This window comes from Ochotona curzoniae, unplaced genomic scaffold (assembly GCF_017591425.1).
Source record: "Ochotona curzoniae isolate NIBS_2020 unplaced genomic scaffold, NIBS_Ocur_1.0 contig_66, whole genome shotgun sequence".
In the NCBI taxonomy this organism is placed as follows: Eukaryota; Metazoa; Chordata; class Mammalia; order Lagomorpha; family Ochotonidae; genus Ochotona; species Ochotona curzoniae.
In genome coordinates, this window is record NW_024466512.1 from 21,786,968 (window position 1) to 21,812,508 (window position 25,541).

Here is a 25,541-nt window from a genome sequence, read left to right on the forward strand (position 1 = left end):
TCCAGGCTCCAGGCTCCTGGCTTCAGATTGGCTCAGCTCTGGCCTTTGCAGCCACTTGAGGAGTGAATCATTAACAGAAGATCTTCCTCTCTGTCTCTGCTCCTCTCTGTATATCTGACTTTGCAATAAGAAAATAAATAAATCTTAAAAAAAAAAAAAAAGAAAGAAAATGGAGCACAGAATGCGTTAGACAGCTCTTCTGGCTGAACTTTGGCAGCAAGTGTCTTCCATTTTTTAGTTTCAAAATCAGCTTCAACTTGCAACTGATGAACAAGGAGCGCTATGTGCAGCCTCAAGTAAGATAAAATCACACTGGGGCCAGCACTGTAGCACAACAGATTAAGCAGCTGCTGGCAATCTTCTAGTTTCCCATAATATCTAGACATCAATGACATTGGGGAATGATACAGCAAATGAAAGCTCAATGATTTTCTCTCACACACATTCACACGCACGCACTTTCTCCAAAACTGCCTTTCAAAAGAGGCAAATTTTATTGCAAAGTTAGCTATACAAGGAGGAGGAGAGACAGAGAGCTAGATCTTCCATCCAATGATTCACTCCCCAAGTGGCCACAACAGCCACAGCTGAGCTGATCCAAAGCTAGGATCCTGGAGCTTCCTCCAGGTCTCCCACAAGGGTGCAGGGTCCCAAGGCCTTGGGCCACAACCATTGAGCTGGATGAGAAGCAGGGCCACCGGGATTAGAACCTGCACTTATATATGGGATCCCAGCAGGTGCAAGGTGAAGACTCTAGCTGCTAGGTTCCGCGCCAGGACCAAAATAGTTTTATACTTTTTTTTTTTTTAACAAAGATGAAGCCATACAAAGAAGAAAAAGATTTTCATCTGTTATTTATCATAACAACTAACTCAAGGGGATAATTTACTAACCTAAGAAATGCTCAAAAAAAAAAATCTTATGCAAACAGAATTCAATTTTTATACTATAGAAGTCTATTTGGTTGTAAAGATGTCCAAACTATATATATTCAAAAGTAATTTATATAAGGGAAAAAAAAGGAGTATCTCACTCAATTATATATCTTCTGAGAATTTTTCTAATTCAAAAAAAACTTTTAAGGCTTGAAATCACACAGTTCTCCAAGCTTAATATACCTCTATAAGGACTGTAATATTTGAATCACAGCAGGAGTTGTAGCTACCCTAAGACAAATAGTAATCTATAAAGGTTTTCCAAAGACAAATCAAATCATACACCATAATATGAAATTCTGATTATATACAAATTAGTTTCAGGGAACATTCTTTAGGTAAATTTCTTATAAAAGCTTTAATTACTAAGAGTAAAAATTCTAACTGATGAATAAACCATTTTTACACTTACTTTAAGCATGAAAATATTTGAATTGTTACCAAGACTGGAAAAAGTATAAAATTAAAGCGCTCTGATTTATCCCCTTAAAGTGTGTTTGGAAAAGAAAAATGTAGTGTACTGGACAGTATATTAAACTTCAAAACTTAGGGACCAGCACAGTGGCTCAACTGGCTAATCTTCTATCTTGCAACACCAGCATCCCATATGGACATAAGTTCTAATCTTGGCTGTTTCACTTTCCCACTCAACAACCTGTTTATGGCCCGGGAAAGCAGTGGATGATGGTCCAAAACCTTGGGACCCTCCACCCACATGGGAGGCAGAAGTTCCTGGTTTCTGGCTCTGGATCACTCAGTTCTAGCCAATGCAGCCAGCGGATGGAAGATTCTCTGTCTCTCCTCTCTCTGTAAATCTGCCTCTCAATTAATAGATGAATAAACAAGGAAGGCAAGAAAGAAAAGAAAAGAAAGTGTTTTTAAAACTAAAAGGTTGCATAGAATGGCAAAGTGCTCATTTTTTCTTTATTTTCCAATGTAACAAAAACAATGAAGTTCATAGATTTTTTTAAAGCAAAATAAAAAATGAAACTCCATTAACTAAAATAACTAAAATTCAAATAGAAACTCACACTATCTAACTGCCACTTGGGACACTCACATTTCATATGGAAGGGCCTGGATTGGAGTCACAGCTTCAGTCTCCATTCCAGCCTCCTGCTCAGACGCCTGTGAGGCAGCAGTTGAGAGCTTAAATAATGGAATTCTTACTCTCCACATGAGACTCCCCCTGCTGTTGTGGGTACTTAAGAGAGTGAATTAGTGGATGAGCTTTCTTCTCTCTTTGTACCTTTCAAAGAAACAAATCTTTAAAACTTTTTTTGGCAAAATAAGATATAAGATGCAAGTGCTCCATGAAATGACCCAACTCACTGCACCACAACACACAACCACTACTAAAATTTTTTAAGCTGAGAAAAAAATCATGAGAAATTAGACAAATAAAACCGCTCCAGACTCCAGGTCAGCATTGTGGCACAGCATGTTAAGTTCTGCAACACCAGAATCTCATGAATGCCAGTTTGAGTTCCTTTTTTTTGCTCTAGTTCCAATCCAACTCCCTGCTAATGTGCCTGGGAAGGCAGCAGTGGGTGGCCTAAGTACTTGCACTCCTGCCATCCCAGTGGGAAAATCCACTAAGTACACCTGTGTGGGAGACCTGGAAGAAGTTCCTGGCTTCTGATTGGCTCAGCTCTGGCTATTGAGGCCACTTTCATTCTCTCTGGAAATGTGTCTTTCCTATATATATATATATTTTTTTTTTAATAGGTACTATTATATTTGCTTTCCCAATAAGGAAAATCAAGATTCATGCTAAGCAATTTGTGACTCCCGGAATACATAATCAGAAAATCACATCTGGTTTTCACTGTGGTACCAGGTAAAGCTTACATCCCAACCTAAACTGATTTCAAAGAAAACATACTAACAAGACAGGTACAACTTTGGGATTGTCGGTTATCAACAAAAAAAGTTATCACTAGTCCACTCAGCAAAACAGATGTTACTTTCCAGAGCTTTGATATTTTTCTTAAATACCTTTGAAAACAAGGATCAAAAAATATGAACTCTTATAAAAGAGGGCTTTATTGTATTTTTATAGCTTATTACATACCTTGTAACAATCATTTTGTTAAATGTGAATGTCAGTTTTATTTTCCGTCCCTTTTTTTCCTGGCTATTTACAAGCTTTGTAAGAATTGTTCCTTAATTAAGTCTAAACATGGTTTTATATAAATGGATTCCTGGAAATAAAACGTTCAGACTTAAGAAATGATTGTTACAGAGACTGTAACAGGCCGTAAAAAAAGAATGCCACTTTAAACAAAGATTTCTCATTTTAATTAAAAAGATAATCATCAGAACATTCCTACACTTAACGAAACCATTTAAAGAAGCTTCCTTGGGAAAAAAAAATGTAGTGGCTTATGCAAGCTTCATATAATTTAGTCCATATTTAAATCAAAGTCTCAGTAGATCTTTTAGTATGAATTCTTATGGACTGCATATACATTTTAAAACTACACTGAAATACAGGTCCTGGGCTAGCGTGATGGTTCAATTAGCTAATCCTCGATCTGTAAGCATCCTTTATGGGTGCTGATTCATGTCCCGGTTGCTCCACTTCCCATTCAGCTCCCTGTTTATGGTCTGGAAAAGCAGTAGAGGATGGCCCAAAGCCTTGGGACCCTGTACCCAAATGGGAAACCTGGAAGAAGCTCCTGGGCCATTTGAGGATTGAACCCAAATGGCAGATTGAAGATCTTTCTGTCTCTCCTCTCTGTAAACCTGCCTTTCCAATGAAAATAAACAAATCTTAAGAAAAGAAAGAAAGTAAGTAAGTGGAGGCAGCCCTGTGTTATGGCAAGTAAAGCTACTGCCTGCTGAGCCAGAATCCCTCATGGATACCCCATTTGATTCCAGGCCGTTTCACTTCCCATCCAGCTCCTGGCTAACGCACCTGGAAAAGCAACAGAAGATGGCCCAATGATCCATCTTTGAGGCTGCTCACATCTCCCAGTTCACAGCTCTCTTCTTCTCATCTTGAAAGCCAATGACAGTGGGTTGAATTCTCTCGTGGCATCAAATGCTTTTTGCTGCCTCTGTCGAACACATTTAGGAGCCCCATATGACTAAATCAAACCCATCCCTGGTAATCTCCATGAAGTTGATTAGAACCTTAACTCTCCTTCTAGGCTGCAACTCCCCATGAGAGCCAGGGCTGGCGGCAGATCAGACTGGTCAAGGTTGCTCATGCCTGTGCAGTTACCAGTATGTCGAGACTGGCCGACTCCCCTGCCCAAGCTTATATAACGTGTTCCTGGGCATGAGGATGCATTAAGGTAGTTTGGGTCAACCAAGACCTTAGAAAATTTTTCTTAACCCCAGTGCAACAAAGCACATGATGTCTTAAAACTATCAAAACCATTCAAATAACATCATTGGAACACTCTTCCTCACATCAGGCGGGGTCTCTAAGGCATCATCAAATGGCTGTTAATCCATGCCTGTTTGCTGATGTAGGTTGATAGCAAGGAGCAGCTCCTCTCCAGCCCCCCCTCCCGCCATGCAGACATACTGGAGAAGAAAAAAATTGAAACGTTTGCCCCATCCACTTTCCTCCAGACCTCAACTCTCCTCACCCTAATCAGAGACCCACACCCCTCTCAACTACGGACACATTACATAACCATACAAAGAAAGAAAGAAAGAAATCTGGTTCTCTCCAGCAAATTTTCCATCTTATAGTTGGGAAACACCTGTCTGAATGCCATGTCCAGAATTAAAAGTCCATGAGCCACATCCATATGGGGGGACAGGAGTACACTTCTGGGGCTGCTTCCACAGTGGGTGGGGGTGGGGGAAGCAGTCCCTAGAACCACTGTGGCAACAACAAGGAAGAGAAAATAAATAAAATTTTGCCAATGTTAAAAATTAAATTTTGGGACCAGGCATGATAGTATAGTGGTTAAAGTCCTCACCCTGCGCATCAGGATCTCTTATGGATGTCGGTTCTAATACCGGCAGCCCCGCTTCCCATCCAGCTCCCTGCTTGTGGCCTGGGAAAGCTGTTGAGGATGGCCCAAAGCTTGGGACCCTGCACCCGCGTGGGAGACCCAGAAGAAGCTCCTGGCTCCTGGCTTCGGAACAGCTCAGCTCTGGCTGTTGCAGCTACTTGGGGAGTGAACCATCAGACGAAAGATCTTCCTCTCTGCTGTCTCTCCTCCTCTCTGTATATCAGCCTTTCCAATAAAAATAAATAAATCTTGTAAAAATTAAATTTTTAAAAAAGAGCCCTTACTTTATCTGCTACATATTTCTCAAGGCTTCGGGCCACGTTCGACTGCTTTCCCAGGCCCAAGTCAGGGAGCTGGAAGGGAAGTGGAGCAGCCAAGACATGAAACAGTGTCCACACAGGATTCTGGTGCTTGCAGGGCGAGGATTTAGCCATTGAGCCATTACACCAGACCCTCCCCTTTTTCATAATAAGTATTTCCTCTATTTTTAAGTTTTATCCTTTCTACTTTTTTAATATTAAAGTACTCTTTCTTTTACAGTGATGGTGCTAATAGTAATACTTCTTCTATAATGTGCTGGTGTATAAGGATACATGCTAATGCTCTGAACTTGGTATATATAGTATAATGTTTTGAATGTTTTTATTGATCCCTTAAATGAAAAAGTCAGAAAACTAACATTCTGTTCCTATAAGTACACCATATCTGAAGAAGCAATGCAGTATTCATAAGTTTGAGAAACAAATCAGTAAGAAAAAGCATACAATCCAACAGGAAAAATTGGCCAAGACTTACTTACTTAGTCCAAAAACGAGGATGTCTATAAACAGCCAATAAACCTTAAAGGTGCTAGTTCACAGCAGTCATTAAGCAAATGCAAATTAAAAGTGAGACAGTACAGTCACCACTGGAATAGCTACACAGAAAAAGGCTGTTGAGCAACTATTGTAAAAACAGGCAGCAAAATCTGCAATTTTCAAACAATGCTAAAGGAAGGACTGAAACTGAACATTTTCACACACCAGCCCCTAGCAATTCCTCTCTGAAGCTCACATCTATAAGTACGTATGTTCAAGAAAATATATGTATGGGCCCAGCGCAGTAGCCCAGCGGCTAAAGTCCTCGAATTGCACACGCTGGATCCCATATGGGTGCTGGTTCATATCCTGGCAGCCTTGCTTCCCACCCAGCTCCATGCTTGTGGCCTGGGAAAGCAATTGAGGAAGGCCCAAAGCCTTGGGATTCTGCACTCATGTGGGAGACCCAGAAGCAGCTCTGGGCTCCTGGCTTTGGATCTGAGCAGCTCCAGCAGCTGTAGCCACTTGGGGAGTGAATCATCACATGGAAGATCTTCTCTGTCTTTCCTCCTCTCTGTATTTTCTTAATTTACTAGTGTAAGCAAATAATTCCACGGCTGAGAAAGAAACTGTAAGTATAGTTCCCTTTAAAATAGAGAAGAATCTTAAATACCTAGGAATTAAGCTAACTAAATATGTGAAAGACCTCTATGATGAAAACTATAAATCATTTTAAAAGGAAGCAGAAGAAGACCTTGAAAAATGGAGAAACTTACCATGTTCTTGGATTTGCAGGATCAACATTATCAAAATGACCATATTACCAAAAGCAATATACAGATTCAATGCAATCCCAACCAAAATCCCAACAACATTCTCTTCAGAAATAGAAAAGATGATACAAAAGACCACGAATAGCTAAAGCTATCCTGAAAAATAGAAATCAAACTGGAGGAATCACAATTCCAGACCTCAAGACATACTACAGAGCAGTGGTTGTCAAAACAGTCTGGTACTGGTACAGAAACAGAGAAGATCAGTGGAACAGAATAGAAACACCAGTAGGGAATCTACACACGTATAGTCAACTAATCTTTGACAAGAAAACTGAAAACAATCCAGGTAAAAAAACCTGGTCTATTCAACAAATGCTGTTGGGACAACTGGATAGCAGCTTGCAGAATAAAGAAGCAAGACCCGCACCTGTCGCATTATACAAAAATCAGCTCTAACTGGCTCAAGGACCTAAATCTACACCCAGAAACCATCAAACTATTAAAGGAAAACATAGGAATCACACTTCAAGATATAGGAACAGGGAAAGACTTCTTAGAAAAGATGCCTAAAGCAAAGGCAATCAAATGCAAAATAAATAAATGGACTACATCAAACTAAAAAGCTTCTGTACAGCAAAGGAAACAATTAACAAAGTGAAGAAGCAACCAACAAAATGGGAGAAAATTTTTGCATACTACACAAGTGATAGGGGACTAATATCCAGGATCTACAAAGAGCTTCAGAGACCCAGGGAGAGCGAAAAAAAAAACAACCCTTTAAAAAAATGGACAAAAGAAATGAACAGACATTTCTCAAAAGAATGGTTTCAAATGGCTAACAGACATATAAAAAGATGCTCAGGCTCCCTAGCCATCAGAGAGACACAAATGAAAACCACCTTGAGGTACCACCTAATTCCAGTGAAACCGGCCTACATTCAGAACTCGAATAACACCTGCTGACGTGGATGTGCGGAGAAAGGAACCCTCCTTCACTGCTGGTGGGAGTATAGGCTAGTACAACCACTGTGGAAATCACTATGGAGAGTGCTTGGAAAATTGCAAATAAACCTGCCATATGACCCAGCTATCCCGCTCCTAGGAATATACCCAAAAGGAGTGAAATCTGCATGTGAGAAGGGGATCTGTAACCCTATATTTGCAGCAGCACAATCTACAATAGCAAAGACATGGAAGCAAACCAGATGTCCATCCAAGGAATAGTGGTTAAAGAAGCTGCGGTATATCTACTCCATGGAATATTATTCAGCTATTAAGAAGAATGAAATTATTCTATTTACAACCAGGTGGTCCCAACTAGAAACCATTATGCTCAGTAAAATGAGTCGATCACAAAAGAACAAATACCATATATTCTCTCATATAAGGAAGCCAACATGGAAAGTGTAACTCCAACAGTCCAGTCTATACTGTTTTTTTTTTTTTATTGTCTGTTTGCTTTTTTAGCTGTATGTGTTTTTCTCAGTTTGGTTGCTTCCAAATAATCTCTTTTCTCTAGTAGAATTCATCACATGCTCATGAAGTATATGATGGCATCATTTTTCCCAAGAGACTTCTGCGTTTCCTTTTTGTCACGCATCTATTGGTTACTCAGTGGCGCATTATTTTTTCAGGGTGCTGTAAGTTGTTTTTGATGTTGTTGTTGTTGTTGTTGTTGTTGTTATTGATGGGGCTGTTATGAAATGATGTTAATCCGAAAAACAGTAATATTATTTCAACCCCAAATAGCTTGTATCTGATGCAATAAGATATTGTGAAGTAACCAGTGAACCAACAATCGATATGAGTCAGATTGCTTATGATCTACATCAAAGAATTGTAAAACCTAATATACTTGTAAGACCCTATGCTACAATGAGGAGGGAGAGCAGAGAAATCTTACATCACTTTAGAAGGTGTGAGGAAGACAGGAAGTATAACCTATCAGGATCATAACTGGTAACTCATAGACAACAGACTCAAATCAACATTAGATAATAGCAAAACTACAAAGACATATGGGGGGAATCAGGAGTGATCCTGACAACCTCTTAACAAGAGGTCATATGCATAGAGTAGGGGGAGACCCCAGAGTGGAGAAGGCGGACAGGAAGAGGCTTATATCCCAACCCTGAAGACTCCCAGATCCTCACCAAAGACTATCAGTACGAGCACCGAGGACTACATCCCAACTGCCAAGGAGACCACGGGGAAATGGAGTGCCTTCAGAGGCCAAGAACTCTGAGGTCACCCACCCCCATTTGGATTTACCACATGGGATGGAAGAAGCCCAAATCCTGCTTTGCAGTATCCAGGATCATTGGAACGACAACCAGGAACACTGAGCAGTCCACAGAAAAAGAACAGTAAACTTCCTTTGGAACTAGGGAGAGGAGCTTTCTCTGGTCCTTGCCTGGTTCCAACTTTGGGTCCCCACCCTCACTGGCAATGACCATCAGGATCGCTCCGGAAACCCCTCAAAACTAACAAACAAATAAACCAAAAAAACTAGAATAGATAGAGAACAACAAAGAAAGTTTAGAAACAGACAGGAAACGGTGAGCGGGGATACACTTATACCTCACTGGGTGGGACACAAAGATCAGTTATTGCTCACTAGGGTATTGAAGATTTCTCTGCACATCCCTCCTAAAACTGTTCACCTAAACTGTTGACACATGTCTTGTTAGAGTTATAGAGTTAGACTACCCGAAAAACAGCCAGGTTCAGCAAAATCATGCTTCAACACTATAAACTGCTAAATACTAAAATTAAAATAGATATGAGACAGCTGAATAGTAATCTATAGCCATTTTAAGGTGTATAGAAACCAGTTGTATATAAACTAATAATTGAAATGTCAATGTAGAAGACACAGGATGTGGTTCAGAGCTTGCATTCTTTTTTTTTTTCTCTTTTAACATATTGGTTATTCAATACCATGTCAACTAATTCCATAACGTTATAAATTGTTACTGATGTAATGTCAGGGCTTTTAATTGATTGGGATGATACTCTGCGGCTCTACCTTCAGACCAGAGATGGTCTCCCCAAGAAGCCGTTGAACTTATCTGGTCAATAAGACGCTGGACTTTATACTTGGTAGATGCTTGCAATGAAAGAATCTCAACTGAAGTTGAACTGTGGTAATGCAACAAGGTGGAGGAATCCACCATGGGCGGGGGGGCGGTTTGGGGAGAGGAGGAAATCCCAGTGCCTATAAACTTTAGTCCCCAGACAAGAGGCCAACATTTAGGTTATGTCTCTCATAAACACACAAACTGGAGCCAGCACTGTATGTATAACAGTGTAAGCTACTGCCTACAGTGCTAGCATCCCATATGGGTGCCAATTCAAGTCCTGACAGTTCTACTTCCAGTCCAGCTCCCTGACAATGTGCCTGGGAAAGCAACAGAAGACGGTTCAAGTCCTTAGATCTCTGCACCCATGTGGGAGACCAGGAAGAAGCTCTGAACTCCTGGCTTTAGCCTGATCCTGGCCTAGACCCAACTAGTGACCATCTGGGGAGTGACCCAATAAATGGAAGACCTCTCTAACTCTTTCATATAAATCTTTTATATATACATGCATGTATACACATACATTTTCACAAAGTTTTAATTTTTCTGACACATATTTGCTGTAAAAATATGAAAAGCATTAAAGATTTAAACAAGAAAAATCACCTAATGATACTTTCTAACACATTTTCAAATGCCATTATATATTTTGAAATATTATCCATCCATCATCCAACAGTTTACAACCAACACATTAATAATTTTGTGTCACATTCCCTACAAGTATGCTTTTATGTGCATAAGTGCTACCAAAAAAAATGTATCCACAAACTACAGTATTGGATGTCTGTCTCCATGACTTCTCAATGAAAGCTTGAATTTCCCAAGATACCTAAAATATCAGCACCAGAACTCTGTAACCTTACTGTTAATTGCAGAGAAAGGATTGCAAAGCTCTAAACCTGCTGCCAAGAGAGTTGTCAGAGCGAATGTATGACCTTGTTACAAATTCTATTACAGTTCAAATTCTGTTCCAAATGCCATTGAAGTGACATCAACCTTAGCCTTCCCAAAGACAGAACTACATTGTGATACTGAACTTTTCATAATATCACTACACAAGATCCAAAGACATCTACTGTATTAAATTGTGACTAGCAGTATCCCACCAACAAGCTTTGCTCAGTCACTAAAATAAGAAACTGCTAGTTAGGATGGCACCATCAGTGAAAACCAAAAATCAAGCACAAGACTTCTTGCAGGGACCAGAGCCCTGGGGTTACAAGTTAAACCTCTGCTTCAGCATCACCATCCCATATGGACGTTAATGTTGAATCTGGGCTGTTCCACTTCCTGTTTAGCTTCCTTCTGATGGTCTGGGAGAGCACCAGAGGATGACCCACACCCCTGAAGCCCTAAACTCATATGGCAGACCCAGAAAAAGTTCATGGCTCAAGGCTTCAGACTGGTTCATTTCTGGCTATTACAGCCACTGGGCATTTGTCTTTCTCTCAGCCTTTTAAATAAAAATGAATAAATTTTAAAAGAAAGAAAAGTCCCAGTCCACAGTAAGCATCTTATTCTATCATCTTACCAGGCTATTAATAGATTATTACTGTAATAATTATTAAAAACTATTCCTTCCTACTTGACATTGAGCCTAACCACGTGACTTTGATCAACAGAAAAATCAACAGCTCTGATACAACCAGTGATCTAAAAGCACAGAACACACTGGCTTGTCCGCTGGCACTTTTGCCATGACTATGAGAAGAGCTTTGATTGAAGTCTTGCCTGTTCTGAGTTCCAGAATAACATGTGGAACAGTCCTGAAAGATCAACTCCTGAGAAGTCCAATAAATCAAGTCTAGATCATTCATACCCAGCAAATACACAAATTCACTGAGAATATGTATTATTAGATGCCAGTGATGATCTTGTGGTTCTTTATGAAATGGTGATCACTAACAGTTACAATGACACTAACAACTGGTGAAGCCTCACTGTATTTCATCCACAACCGAGATGACCAGGCAATCTATGTGAAGACCTGGACAGCAACATTTCCCCTTGGGCAGTACCTGACTAGTTAGGAGATTGCTACTGTTTCTTGATCTTCAGGAATAAAATACACTATAGTGACACTATAGTGAGGCTCTCAAGTCTGCTGCCCAGGTGTAACATCAGGTTCCTTCCTAGCACAATGACCTTGATCAGGACTAAACCTCACTGGAATTAGTTTCCTAAACTGAAAAAAGGGACAATAATGGTACTTCATTTATCTCACAGGATTACTGGCAGAATTAAATAATACATGTACAGGACTTAAAACTGTACATAGCAAATACTAAGTATCAGCTGTTCGTTATTCAAGGCTATATGAACAAAAAATAACCTCACTTCGAGCTTGGTGCGATAGCGTAGTGGCTAAAGTCCTTGCCTTGAACGCGCCAGGATCCCATATAGGCGCCGGTTCTAATCCTGGTGGCCCTGCTTCCCATCCAGCTCCCTGGTTGTGGCCTGGGAATGCAGTTGAGGATGGCCCAATGTTTTAGGACCCTGCACCCACATGGGAGACCAGGAAGAAGCTCCTGACTTTGAATTGGCTCAGCTCCAGCTGTTGCGGCTGCTTGGGGAATGAACCATCAGATGGAAGATCTTCCTCTCTGTCTCTCCTCTGTGTATCGGCCTTTTCAATAAAAATAAAATAATAATAATAATAATAAATAACCTCACTTTTACTCAGTTTTCCTGTTACTGACCTGCTTCATTCAGGTCATAAACCTCTGGGCAAGGACACCTTGAAGAGACAAAGAGAAAGAAACAAGACTTCAAAAGATCACCTGTGAATGTCTGGCCTAACAATTAAGATGTCACAATGCTGACTCCCAAATTAAGCACTGGTCCAAGCTGCTGGATGCTTCACTTCCAATACAGTTCCCTTCACTGAAAAGCAGCTGAAAATGACCCATGTCCTTGTGCTCTTGTCACCCATGTGGAGCTTCAGGATTCTGATTTTGTACTACTCCAGCCCCAGTCTGTGTGGCCATATTGGGAGTGATCTAGTGTACTCTAGAATTCTGCCTTTCAAATCAATCAACTTTAAAAAGTATCACAGGCCAGGCGTGGTAGCCTAGCACCTAGGGTCCTCGCATTGCACACATTGAGATCCCATATGGGTACCGGTTCTAGTCCTAGCAGTCCTGCTTCTTATCCAGCACCCGGCTCGTGGCCTGGGAAAGCAGTCAAGGATGGCCCAAAGCTTGGGACCCTGTGCCCGCGTGGGAGACCCAGAGGAGGCTCTGGGCTCCTGGCTTTGGATCGGCGCAGTTCTGGCCGTTGTGGCCACTTAAGGAGTAAATTATCAGATGGAAGATGTTCCTCTCTGTATATCTGACTTTGCAATAAAAATAAACAAATCTTTTCTCTCTTTTTTTTTAAAGCCACTTAGGACACCCAAAACTGGGCCACCCTGGGAGCAGGTGATGGTTCAAGTTCTTGGGTCTCTGGCAGCCAGTTAGGTGACCTCAATTGAATTTCTGGCTCCTGACTTCAGCCTAGCCCAGGGGACATGAATCAGCATAAGAGATTTCTCTTTATCATTTCTCAAATAAATAAAAATGCTTTGGCAATGTTTATTTGAAAGGTTCACGTTAGCCATAAAGAAATTCTCCCCCAGCTATGGAGCTTTTTGCTCTTTTGGTCCCCAAACCATGGTCATAGTCACATTGAAGGCAATTCAGCAACTAGGATGGCACTGCCTTGTAAATCATATTCTTAGTTCAACACCAATTTCAGTATCTATTCTACTTTTATGTCTTTCATAAAATGTTTCTATTCTGGGGTCAGCATCTCACATGGACAATGTTTGAGTCCCAGCTACCCTGATGCAGTTCAATGTTTACATGCCTGGAAAAACAACAAAAGACGGCCCACGTGCCTGAGCCCCTGCACCCATTTGGAAGACCTGGAAGAAGCTCCTGACTTTGGCCTCTTCCAGCCTCAGCCACTGAAGCCACTTGGGGAGTAAATCAGAGGATGGAAAAGTCTCTCTCTGTAAACTGTCTTTCAAATAAATAGATAAATAAATAAAATCATTTTTTAAAATGTTCCAGTTTTGTCTCAATTGGGTTCTGGAAACTAAGGTGAATATTTTCGTCTATTCTAATTATCCACAGAGTCTCTAAGCACAAAGTGAATCTTGTGGAATACTAGCTGAAACTGTTCCAGCCCAATGGCCTCTTCCCATAGAGATTTCTCCCCCTCCACTGACAATTTTAGATGCTGGGACGGACTTATTAATGAAAGACGAGGCTCCTGCTTATTGACTGAGCTGGTACTCTGCACAAAATCTCACTAAGTGCATGCAGGAAGAATCATACCATCTTAACATTTTAGCAGAAAGGAGACTTCAACACATTTTAATGTCACAAGTATTTTTTCCTTCATTCTCACTTTCCCCTTGGTTTTGCTTGTTTGCTTATTTGTTTATTTTTATTGCAAAGTCAGATATACAGAGAGGAGGAGAGACGGAGAGGAAGATCTTCCATCCAATGATTCACTCTCCAGGTGGCTACAACAGCCAGAGCTGAGCTGATCTGAAGCCAGGAGCTGGAGACTCTTCCAGGTCTCCTACATAAGGTGCAGGATCCCGGCGTGTGCAAGGTGAGGACTTCTGACTGCTAGACTATCGTGCAGGGATAACACTTCACCTTTTTTTTTTAAGATTATAATGCCATTGACGATAAATTTTACCTAAAGATAACCCATAATCTTACATAATGTCTCCCTTTAGCAAAAGAAAAAATATAGACATATATATACATATACACACACACACATATATATATCTGCTTTTTTTTCAGGGATTAAATGGCATACAAATAATATAGACCAACAAATGGTCTCATTTACAAGTTCATTTTTTAAAATTTGGCAGTGTAGGACAACAGAATTTTTATTCTGTATGAAATTACTCATTTTAAATTATTTCTTATAAGTAGCTATTATAAAAACAAACAAAAAGCAACACAAATTATCACTAATTTATAATTTTATACCCTAATATCTACATTAGAGTATACAAAAAAACTCAAAGTTAATTTAAATTACACATAGATTAAGGATGTACAGAAACTGGCAAATTAGGAGCTGGTTTCAGAGGCCCACAAAAAGCTAGCAATCAATCTCACTGAGCTAAATTAGAGTCAACTGTGAAAAATTAGAAGATTTATTTTAAAAAGCAATAACCAAATTTCCCAAATAATGTTAGTTATTGACTCAGATTAATTCACTAGGAGTCTGTCATGCAGATCTATTAGTAGCTGGGGTGGGTATTTGATGCAGGGGTTAAGACACCTTCTGGGATGCTCACATCCCATACCTGGATTTGAATTCCAGCCAATCCACTCCCCTTTGACTCCAGCTTCCTGCTAATGTACACCTTGGAAAGCAGCAGGTGTTGGTTCAAGTACTCGGGTCCCTGTCACGCACATGGGAGACCCAGATTGTGTTCCAGGCTCCTGGCTTCAGCCTGGCCCAGCATTGGCTCTTGCAGGCACTTGGGAGTGAAATTAGCAGATGGAAGATTTCTCTGTGTCTCTGGCTTTGTCCCCCTCTGTCTTTCAAAAACATAAAAATAAAAATTAGAACAATACCTCCCAATGATTCCTAGTACCATTATCCATAAATCTGGCTAATCTCATTTGTATTTTGGCTTGAACACCCTACCAGAATAGCACTGATAGTAGTCTCAAAAGACTGCTTCCTACAGCTCCCACCTCATGTTTCTGTACATTACTCTTCACATTAATAGGTAGAAGCTATTTCTCCTCCTTTAACTATGAGTTACCTTGGCTGGCTTTGACCATAAGAAACATTTTTAGACTTCTAAACGCAGGACTTGCAAGGACTGGCAGTTCCTACTTCTTGTCTCATAGAATATTCCTCAAAACCCAGCCAGCATGCTTTAAGGAAATTCCAGCAATCACAGAGAGGCCTGGATGCACAACTGAAGGCCTTTAGCCCTAGGTGAACTCAGCTAGGGGCCAGCACTCTGAAAATCCCCACCCTGTAGGCACCCTTGCCAACATCAAGTAAAACTAAAAAAAGCATCAGATTTGAGGAAATCATGAATTTTTAAGCTACTAAGTGCTGATTTGTTTCTTTTTATACTGCTTCACTGATCCGTCAGCTCATTCAAAAACAAACAAACCTTTTACATGTCCTAAAACTATTTTATTCAAGAGTTCTTCCACTTGGTTTTTGAACTGGCTAGGCAAAAACATACTAACTGATTTTTAAGATTTTCAAAATATTTATTATTTGAAAGAATTACAGAAAGAAAGGACAAGACAGAGCTCCTCAATCTGCTGGGTTCACTCCCCAGATGACCCCAGATGACCACAACAGCCAAGGTCAGGCCAGGTCAAAACCAGTTGCCAGGAGCTTCTTCCCTGTCTCCCACAAGGGTGGCAGAGGCCAATGCACTTGGATCACCTCCAGCTGCTTTTCCTAGGCCATTACCAGGGAGCTGGTTTAGAACTGGAACATCTGGGACTTGAATCAGCATCTATATGGGATGCCAGCATCAGCAACAGAGGCTTTACAAAAACTGGCCTTTTTCCTGTCTTTTTTTTTTTTTTTAATTTATTTTCATTGGAAATTCAGATATATAGAGAAGAGGAAAGACAGCAGAGAGGAAGATCTTCCATCTGATGATTCACTGCCCAAGTTGCCACAACAACTTGAGCTGAGCTGATCCGAAATCAGGAGATAGGATCCTCTTTCAGGTCTCCCACGCAGGTGCAGGGTCCCAAAGCTTTGGGCCATCTTCAACTGCTTTCCCAGCCCACAAGCAGGGAGCTGGATGGGAGGTGGAGTTGCTGGGATAGAACCAGCGCCCATATGGGATCACGGTGTGTTCAAGGCAAGGACTTTAGCTGCTATGCCACCATGCCAGGCTGAGTTTCATACTTTTTTTGACTAAGGAAATATTAGGACAGGTCCAGGAAGACCTGCTGGATTGCAAACATAAGCATATAGGTTACTTAAATTACTATTTTCTTATCATTTATTTGCTTTTCGAAAATAAACATTCAGTGCTCATTACATTCATGTAGCCAGCTAATCCTTTGCTTTGTGGCACCAGCATCACCCATGGGTGCTGGCTGAATCCTGCCTGCTTCATTTAAGATCCAATTCCTTGCTTATGGCCTGGGAAAGCAGTGGAGAACGGCTCAAATCCTTGAGCCCCTGCAGACCACGTGGAAGACCCAGAAGAAGCTCCTCCCTTCTGATCAGCTCAGTTCCAGGTCAGCTCTGGCCATTTGGGGAGTGAACCAGCAAATCAGGATCTTTCTCTTTCTTTGTAAATTTACTTTACAAATAAAAATAAATAAATCTTTAAGGATAAACATCCCATTATATCAAGACCACACAGGAATTACAGAGAACTCTGAATTTAGCAGTCATTGAGTAAGCAGGCAAACAAAAATAAGAACTTGCCACCTTTCTGACATGAATCTGGAAATTGGTTTTTAATTTTCACTTCCAAAATTAAAAAAAAAAAAAAAAAAACAAGTGTTCTTCACATTTTAAAATCTGAACATTAGGCTTAAATTCAAGAACCATCTGGCTCAATGGAATTGTTCATGATGCACTTGAGCTTTTTTTTAAACCAGAGACTATTTTTGTTGTTGTAAAGACAGATTCAAAGAGCAGGAGAGACAGAGAGTTTACAAAACAGAGATGGCCTTGTGAGGTACCAAGGTATCACAGTGACTGAAGTTCTTGCCTTGTATGCGCTGGGATCCCTTATTGCCACCGGTTCATGTCCCAGCTGCTCCACCTCCCACTCAGCTCCATGCTTGTGATCTGGGAAAGCAGTCGAGGATGGCCCAAAGCTTTGGGACCCTGCACCCACGTGGGAGACCAGGAAGAAGTTCCTGGTTCCTAGCTTCGGATTGGGACAGCACTGACTGTCCTGTATTTGATTATCAGCTCCATGCACCAAGTATGGCACTGTTGGACAGTGAGTACTTTTTTTTTTTAAGATTCTTTGTTGTTGGAAAGACAGATTCAGAGAGAATGGCAGAAGGATGTTCCAACGTCTGGATCACTCCCCTCACGAGGAAGTTTGCCATCAGGCTACCGAGCTGGGGTCACAGTTGAATTTTAGTGTTCTTAAAAGCACTAACCAGGCCCAGCGGCGTGGCCTAGCCTTGAACGCTTTCAGCGCACCGGGATCCCACATGGGAGCCTCTTCTAATCCCGACAATTCTACTTCCCATCCAGCTCCCTGCTTGTGGCCTGGAAAAGCAGTCGAGGATGGCCCAGAGCTTGGGACCCTGCACCCACGTGGGAGACCTGGAGGAAGTTCCTGGTTCCTGGCTTCAGATCGGCACAGCACTGGCCATTGTGGTCACTTGGGAAGTGAATCATTGGATGGAAGATCTTCCTCTCTGTCTCTCCTCTCTGTATATCTGACTTTGTAATAAAAATAAATAAACCACAGAAAAAAAGTACTAACCAAAAATTATAAGTACAGCTTTAGTAAATTTAACCAGTCTTTCCAAAAATATATTCTTACAAACAGGGCAGTTTGGGCCAGGTGCGACAGTTAAACTGGCTCATCGTGCCCTTGCAAGCACTGGGATCCCATACAGGCAACAGTTCATGTCCTGGCTGCTCCACTTCCCATCCAGATCCCTGCTTGAGCTTCACCCACTGCAGTCATTTGGGGAGTGAATCAGCAGATGAAAAATCTTTCTCTGCTTCCCTAAGTCTGCCTTTTCAATAAAAATAAGTAGATCTCTAAAAAAATGATAGTTTTAAGTCTAATCCAATCACATTCGTATTTAAGCTTATTTGTTTTGCTATTGTATTTCAGGCAAAGTTACAAATCTACTTAACAAACGGATAGGATTTGGAATGGTAAATCACAATTACTTCTGAAAAACTTAAGTGCCAATCCTTATCAATTTCCCTCAGGCCACCTGTGAAAGTACAAGTCTAAGCATTCCTCAAGTCTTTAGTTGCAACCACAAAGTCTGATTTTACACCTAGAATATACAAGAACCATCAGATTAAAAGCATCAAATATCAGACTATACAAATTTGCCAAACACAAGCATGGTGAAAAGTGTGATACAAAGTAAACAAGCTCCAAGGAGTTCAAACACACCCACAAACCCCAACTCACTGGCTAGACTGATGGGCATCCTCCCATCCTGATGTATCTCCTTGCCTTACACCCTTGCCCCTCCACTTTTCATCTCCTGAATTTCTCCACTGACCTCACCACTTCCTATGGGTCTTTGCAACAACTGTAATTCCCATGGCTGTCCCTCTCTAGAAAATGATACAGCATCTGAATCACACATTTTCCTGCCTCTTAACTTAGCTCCAAGCTCTGCTCCATCCTAATGGATATCCTGTATCCATGTTTCTCTGGCGATCTGCCCCTTACTTCCCCTCTTACTGCCTCATCACCTCGCCCTTACTAAAGCACGAATACTTAGCCTCTCCTTGGGGAGTACAGACTACTTTTCTTGACGATTGTTTCACAGTTAACAACCCCTGACTCTCCACCGGTTGTCACTCAAGGTCCTTGCCCTCATCTACCACAAAGTTAAGATCTCCCCCCTTCCAGAGTTTGACATTACTTTGGCCAAGATGGGATTTGCCATCAATAGCAAAGGTTATGTTTCCCACGCCTGGTTCTGCAAAACTCCAAACCTCGCACCCATCTGCATCGGGCCCTACTCGCTCCCACCCTACCCCCATCATCTCTGTCCTCCCTCTATCCCGAGCTCCCCTTCCCCACTGAGGATTGCACCCCCTCGCCCAGGCCTTACCAGTCACTCTGACCCTGCGAAGGCCCTGCCAGCGGCCCCTTGCCGTGTCTCCACCGGGCTTCCACAGCTCTTCGGTTACTGTCCCCACGCCCCTTTCCCTCCAAAGCCCCGCGCGCCGCCGGGAGACCCCCCCTCCTCGATGAAGCTCCCGCTGTCACTTGGCTTCTCATCCACAAGATGGCGGAGCTGCTGCCCCCACCTCTGGATCCCCTCCACAGCCCCCAGCCTCCTCCCTGAGCTCTGCTCCGTCCCTCTGTGTCGCCCCCGCCGCTGGCCTTAGTCCAGGGTCCCGCTGCCCCCTCCGGCAGTGGGCGGACGGCCCAGTTCGGCGCTCAGCGACTCCGTTAACGCCACTGCCTCGGACGTTCCCCGGCCTGCACCGTCTCCTTACCATAAACTTGAGCGCTTTCTCCTGCAGCACCGCCTCGGCCGGGTCCATAATCGCCGGGGCCTCTGGGTCTGCTCCCCGCCGGGGCCGCCCCTTTAGTACCAGGCCGCAGCCAACGCAGCTCTCGAATCCCGCCTCCTCTTCCTTCCCCCCGCCCTCTCTTATCTTTCAGGCACGAGAGAGGAGGGAGGGGCCAAGGGGTATCAGCCGCTCCGCACGCATGCGTTTTACGCTGCTTCACGGGATTTGTAGTCCGGGAGACTCCCGCAGCAAGAAGGTGAGGCCGTGCCGCGAACCGCAACTCCCGCAATTCACTGCGGCAGAGTCGCGCCTGCAGACAAGCCAAACCTAGACAGCTCGCGGTCCAGTAGAGGAAATCGACTAATGGGAAACGTAGTTTCTAGTCCCCCACGGATGCGAAGCGGGAGGGGCATGGTTGTCTCCGTGGTTACCGAGCGACGCCAGTGGCTGCTTGTCTGGCATTTATATCAAGATGGCGATCAACCCCTCACCTGTAGCTGAAATGCAGGGAAATGCTGTGAGAGAACTCATGAGGCATTGAGCCTCCCTAACTGTGATTTTAGAGTGGTGCATGTCTCCAAATATCATATATCTAGCGTCTACGGAAGATGGTGTCCCAAGGGTGCTAAGCCACTGACCACCTCACTCCAGCATTCAAGCCAATGCAGAATTTCAAGGTCCTCCTAAGCTGTAGTCCACTCTACCCTCAGGAAACCTTTTCTCCCGCACAGTTAATCAATCCCAGGCAGATAAAATGAGGCTCAGGAGATGTTTGGTGTTTAGAACCCAGAAAGCTTAGGCTGGTACTGCTAATCCTGTGCCCTGAAGGTCAAACAAGTGCTTAGAAAAGGCCTTCAATGGTGAACTATGATAGCTGTGATGGCCACCCAGCAGGTGAAACATTAAGTATTTTCTTTGGCCCTTAATGGGACAATATGAATTTAGTTTGGAAATTGGGTCTAAGACGAAAGAAAAAGAAACTGAAGTTAGGCTAGAAACAGCATGGGCTTGTTCAGTGTGTCAGAATTTAGCCAAATTAATAAATATTTTCAGAAAATGCTATTTCACTGATAGGAGAAACCTCCATTGTAAACTGTTTTCTGCATTTTTTTCTATCAAAAAGTAGTAAACATGTAACTTTGTGCCAACATCATCTCAAAAAATGGTGCTTCAAGCTCTGCAACAAGTGTCAGGATCTGTGGATGCACTGAGGTGGACTTGGTCAGCCAATAGACCTTGGAAAGTTTTCCTCAACAACATCTTTAGATGTTGTTGGTGCAAGGAAGCCACCAACATCTCAGAACCATCAAAATACTCAAGAAACTTTTTTTTTAAAAGATTTATTTATTTTTATTGGAAAGGCAGATTTACAGAGAGAAGGAGAAACAGAGAAAGATCTTCCATCTATTGGTTCATTCCCCAGATGGCCACATTATCCAAAGCTGAGCTGATCTGAAGTCAGGAGCCAGGAGCCTCTTCCGGGTCTCCCACATGGGTGCAGGATCCCCAGGCTTTGGCCCATCTTTCACTGCTTTCCCAGGCAGAAGCAGGAAACTGGGTGGAAAGTGGAACAGCCAGGACATGAAATGTTGGCCATATGGATGATGGCACTTGCAGAAGAGGATTTGCCAGTTAAACCAAAGCACCAGCGTCCTGGCCTTTTGTCATCTGGAAAAGAAAGGTCTCTGGCAATATGTGTGTACCTGCAAGCCTGTTTATAACAGTTACTTTGGGAGGAATCACTGGATCATTAAAGCTCCACTGTCCTGGAGAATGGACTCCTAGCATGAGAAACCCCAGCTACTGATGTGATCCTAGACAGTTAATTCAAGGTTATGAGCTTAAAAGTCACACTTCCCCTATCTATGTGGTCCTTTCTGCCTACCTGTGATGCTCACCTATCATTACCTGGGACCTGAGAGGGGGTGATATTATGTTGTTGCATAACCACTCCCCAAACAAGGCCCCATAACGGCCCATGAAAGGGCTTGCTCTTTTGGTCACGTACTTCCATCACTCTGGCACTCTGACTCTTGGCCTTCCCAGTATCTTCTTGCTCTTTGGCTTCTTGTTTACAGACTCCAGGAGAGGTAGCCCCTGAGCATGGCCCCTGTTTGTTTGTATTCCTCACCCTCTGTTCACTGCTTGGGTGGGACTGTAAAGATGTTAATGATAAGATGCTTTGTATTTCTAATTTATGTATTTTCCAGAGTTTCAGGAGAGATGAGGCCTAGCAGTAACAGAATGTGAGCAGAGAAGCCAGGGAAAGGTGCGTGTTTGCAGCTTTGTAAGTGTGTTCAGGTTATTTGCTGCATGTCCTTAGGAAAATTTATGTTGCTGGGGAAGCTGGAACATAGGTCTTTAGTTTAATGGCTGGGTTTCATGGTAATGACCATTTGTTTTTCTCAGGGTTTCAATTCAGACAGGATTGCCACTGGACTTTTCTTTTTTTTTTTAAGATTTATTTATTTTTATTACAAAGTCAGATATACAGAGAGGAGGAGAGACAGAGTGGAAGATCTTCCATCCAATGATTCACTCCCCAAGTGACTGCAACGGCTGGTGCTGAGCCAATCCGAAGCCAGGAGCCTCCTCCTGGTCTCCTACTGGTGCAGGGTCCCAAGACTTTGGGCCGTCCTCGACTGCTTTCCCAGGCCACTAGTAGGGAGCTGGATGGGAAGTGGAGCTGTGGGGATTAGAACCGGCGCCCATATGGGATCCTGGCACGTTCTAGGCGAGGACTTTAGCCGCTAGGCCATGGCTCCAGGCCCATCCACTGGACTTTTCATTTGCTAATTTCTAGTGGTTAATAAAGACTCCTTAATACATCCTGGACTTGTCTAGCATGATCTCTCTGGCACTCTGCAACATTATCACTGGGCTTCCTTCCTTCCCCTAACCTCCTGTTCAAGACCTCAGACAACCCTTGGATTCATTCTCACCCATTAGTGTCTGTATTTGACCAGCCATCTGTTCTGTGTCTCTTCCAGTCCCCACTTGCAATGATATTTTTTCTGGATTCCGTTTTGTTGTTTGGCTTACCAAAACTACTTTCAGTCTAAATCCTGAACTCCAGTGTCCTTCCAACTCTGATACACTGTTTTAGATTTCCTCCAGGCTCAGCCCTTTTATGACTCACCTATCTCTTTAGCTTGGTTTAAATTCCTTTATCTGGCTTTCAGGAACTTCCTAATCTTAGCTGTCTCTTAGATCTCAATTCTGGTTTTGCCTCCATACTTCCCTCTGTTACCAGAAGGAATTTCTCCAACCCACTTTGGCCCAGCACGCTCCTGCCTCTCACTCCTGCCTCACGCTCCCTTGGGCTGTGTTGGTCCTTTGGCAGTTCTGGAAGGTTTTCCCTTCTCCTTTCTTTCTATTCATCTTTGAAAGTTTCCTCTAAATCTTAACTTTAAGGGCAGATATTATAGTACAACAGGTTAAACCACTGCTTGAAACACCCACTCCTATATCACAGTGCCTGAGTCCTAGTAGAGCTAGGCTTCTGATTCCACCTTTCTGCTTAATACACTCCCTGGGAGGCAGCTGGTAATGACTTGAGTGCTGGGCTCCATGCCACCCATGTAAGAAATCTGGATTGTGAACTCTGCTCCCAGCTTCAACCTGACTCAGTCTCAACTGTTGTATTTGAGGAGTAAACAAGCTCCTTCTGTCTCTTGCTATCAAAATAAAATATAAATAATTGAATTTTTAAAAAATTTACTGGAGCCAGCAATGTGGCATAGTGAATAAAACTGTTACTTGTGGTGCCAAGTATACCATGTGGGTGCTGACTTGAGTCCCAAAGTTGCTTCTCTTCCCTGCTAATGGAATGGGAAAGCAGTGGAGGATGACCCAACTGCTTGGGTCTCTGAGCCCACGTGGGAGACCCAGGAGAGGCTCCTGGCTCCTGTGGTGTGTGTGCTTGCTTTTCCTACTCTAGAAGGATTGCAAAAGCACGTTCATTTCCAGTTAAAATTTGTACTTGCAAGTCTATACCTCCAAAATATATGGAAGTAAATGCCATAGGACTGTTTCCTAAACTAGATAGTAGCCAAAAGGCTGAGAAGTAATATACTATTTCTTTAGTACAAAAAGTTTGAATATTTTCTGTTTTAAGACAACTTATATCAAACAGTAAAGGAAAGATCCATTCACAGGCTAGACTAAGGTATAGTAGGTTGGGTCTCCACCTGTGGTGCCTGCATCTTATGTGGAGGCTGGTTCAAGTCCCAACTATTTTGCTTCTAGTCTGGCTCCTTGTTAGTGGCCTATGAAAACAGAGGAAGATTGTCCAATTCCATAGGCTGTTGTGCCCACATGGGAGATCTAGAAGAAGCTCCTGCTTCCTGGCTTTGAACTGGCCCAATTATGATCATTTGGGGAGTGAAGCAGTGAATAAAAGAACTCTATCTATATATAATTCTGCCTTTCAAATAATTAAAAAAAAATCTTACAAAGCCTCTGTTTTCCCTCCCTTCATAAGCAATGTTTATGTTTATATGTTTCTTGTAAAATGGATATTTGCATTTTATTTTTTTTAAAGATTTATTTTTTTTTATTACAAAGTCAGATATACAGAGAGGAGGAGAGACAGAGAGGAAGATCTTCACTCCCCAAATGACCACAATGGCTGGTGCTGAGCCAATCCAAAGCCAAGAGCCAGGAACTTCCTTCCAGATCTCCCACGCAGGTGCAGAGTCCCAAGGCTTTGGGCTGTCCTCGACTGCTTTCCCAAGCCTCAAGCAGGGAGCTGGATGGGAAGTAGAGTTGCTGGGATTAGAACCGGGGCCATATAGGATCCCAGCGAGTTCAAGGCGAGGACTTTAGCCACTAGGCCATGGCTCCAGGCCCAGATATTTGTATTTTAAACTCACAAATACAATATTGTCATTTTTTTCCACATTCTGTGCCTGTGATACTAAGATCCTTCCAAGTGAACTGTATGTTAAACTGTGCTGTCCAGCTGCTGCATTGCATTCTTGTTAAAATAGCCAGATAAACATGAGCCTGTGTGTGAGAGAGACTGAAGAGAAAGGAGAATTTTGTGTGATGAAACAAGGAAATAAACTTTGGAACAAACCATTATTTACTTATCAAAAGTGTTGCCCCTGTACGAGAACCTGGTTGGTTTGGGCCAGCCTTCTCCCTGGAAGCAGTCCGGGGAATCTCATCTGCCCTCCATCAAAGGGACTTCATGAAGTTCCGGGAGGAATCCCACACTCAGAAAGCCCACCAGGACCAGCACTGTGGCCTAGCCAGTAAAGCTGCTGCTATACGGGTGCCAGTTTGAGTCCCCGCTGCTCCACCTCCAGTCCTGCTGCCTGCTGATGTGCCTGGAGGAATGGCACAGGATAGCCCAGGTCCTTTGAAAAAGTAAAGAAGACAGGAAACCCCTCCCCCCTGTTATATTCCATAAAAACCACACTCTGAATGTAGAGGGGGCTCTCAGTTCCTTCCTGCACGGTCTGCCTGGTGCGCTGTCTTCATTATTTCACTTCTGCTAGCATGCGTATTGCTGCTGTCACACCTGAGCTCTTTCTTGCAGGAAACAAGAACCCTGAGCAACTGGGGAGCAACTGACCCCTGGTAACAGTCTGATGATGTCTCCTCCACATTACCTGTTCATTCATGCTGCCAATGAAACGTCTGATTCCCAGTCATTCCAAATACACTGCAGGGATTAGCTCTGGACGCCTTAGACCATAGAAAATGGTGACAGTAAAGAAGCTAGGTCTTAAAAAATCAAGATGGCAGAATAGGGTAAGGACAT

At 42.7% G+C, this 25,541-nt stretch overlaps 1 protein-coding gene across 3 annotated transcripts in view; it reads right to left on the minus strand.

Moving 5' to 3' along the window:
- The window catches only part of BTRC (beta-transducin repeat containing E3 ubiquitin protein ligase), a 150,990-nt gene extending 131,084 nt beyond the window's left edge, over window positions 1-19,906 (minus strand). The window contains exon 1 of one of the 3 annotated variants that reach the window (XM_040992280.1): window positions 19,754-19,906. In XM_040992280.1, coding sequence (XP_040848214.1) covers window positions 19,754-19,801 — 48 coding nt within the window. In that variant the 5' untranslated portion in view covers window positions 19,802-19,906. The remainder of the gene's footprint in view (window positions 1-19,753) is intronic. The other 2 variants (XM_040992278.1, XM_040992279.1) reach the window with 2 other exon arrangements.
- Between the last annotated feature and the right edge of the window lie 5,635 nt (window positions 19,907-25,541).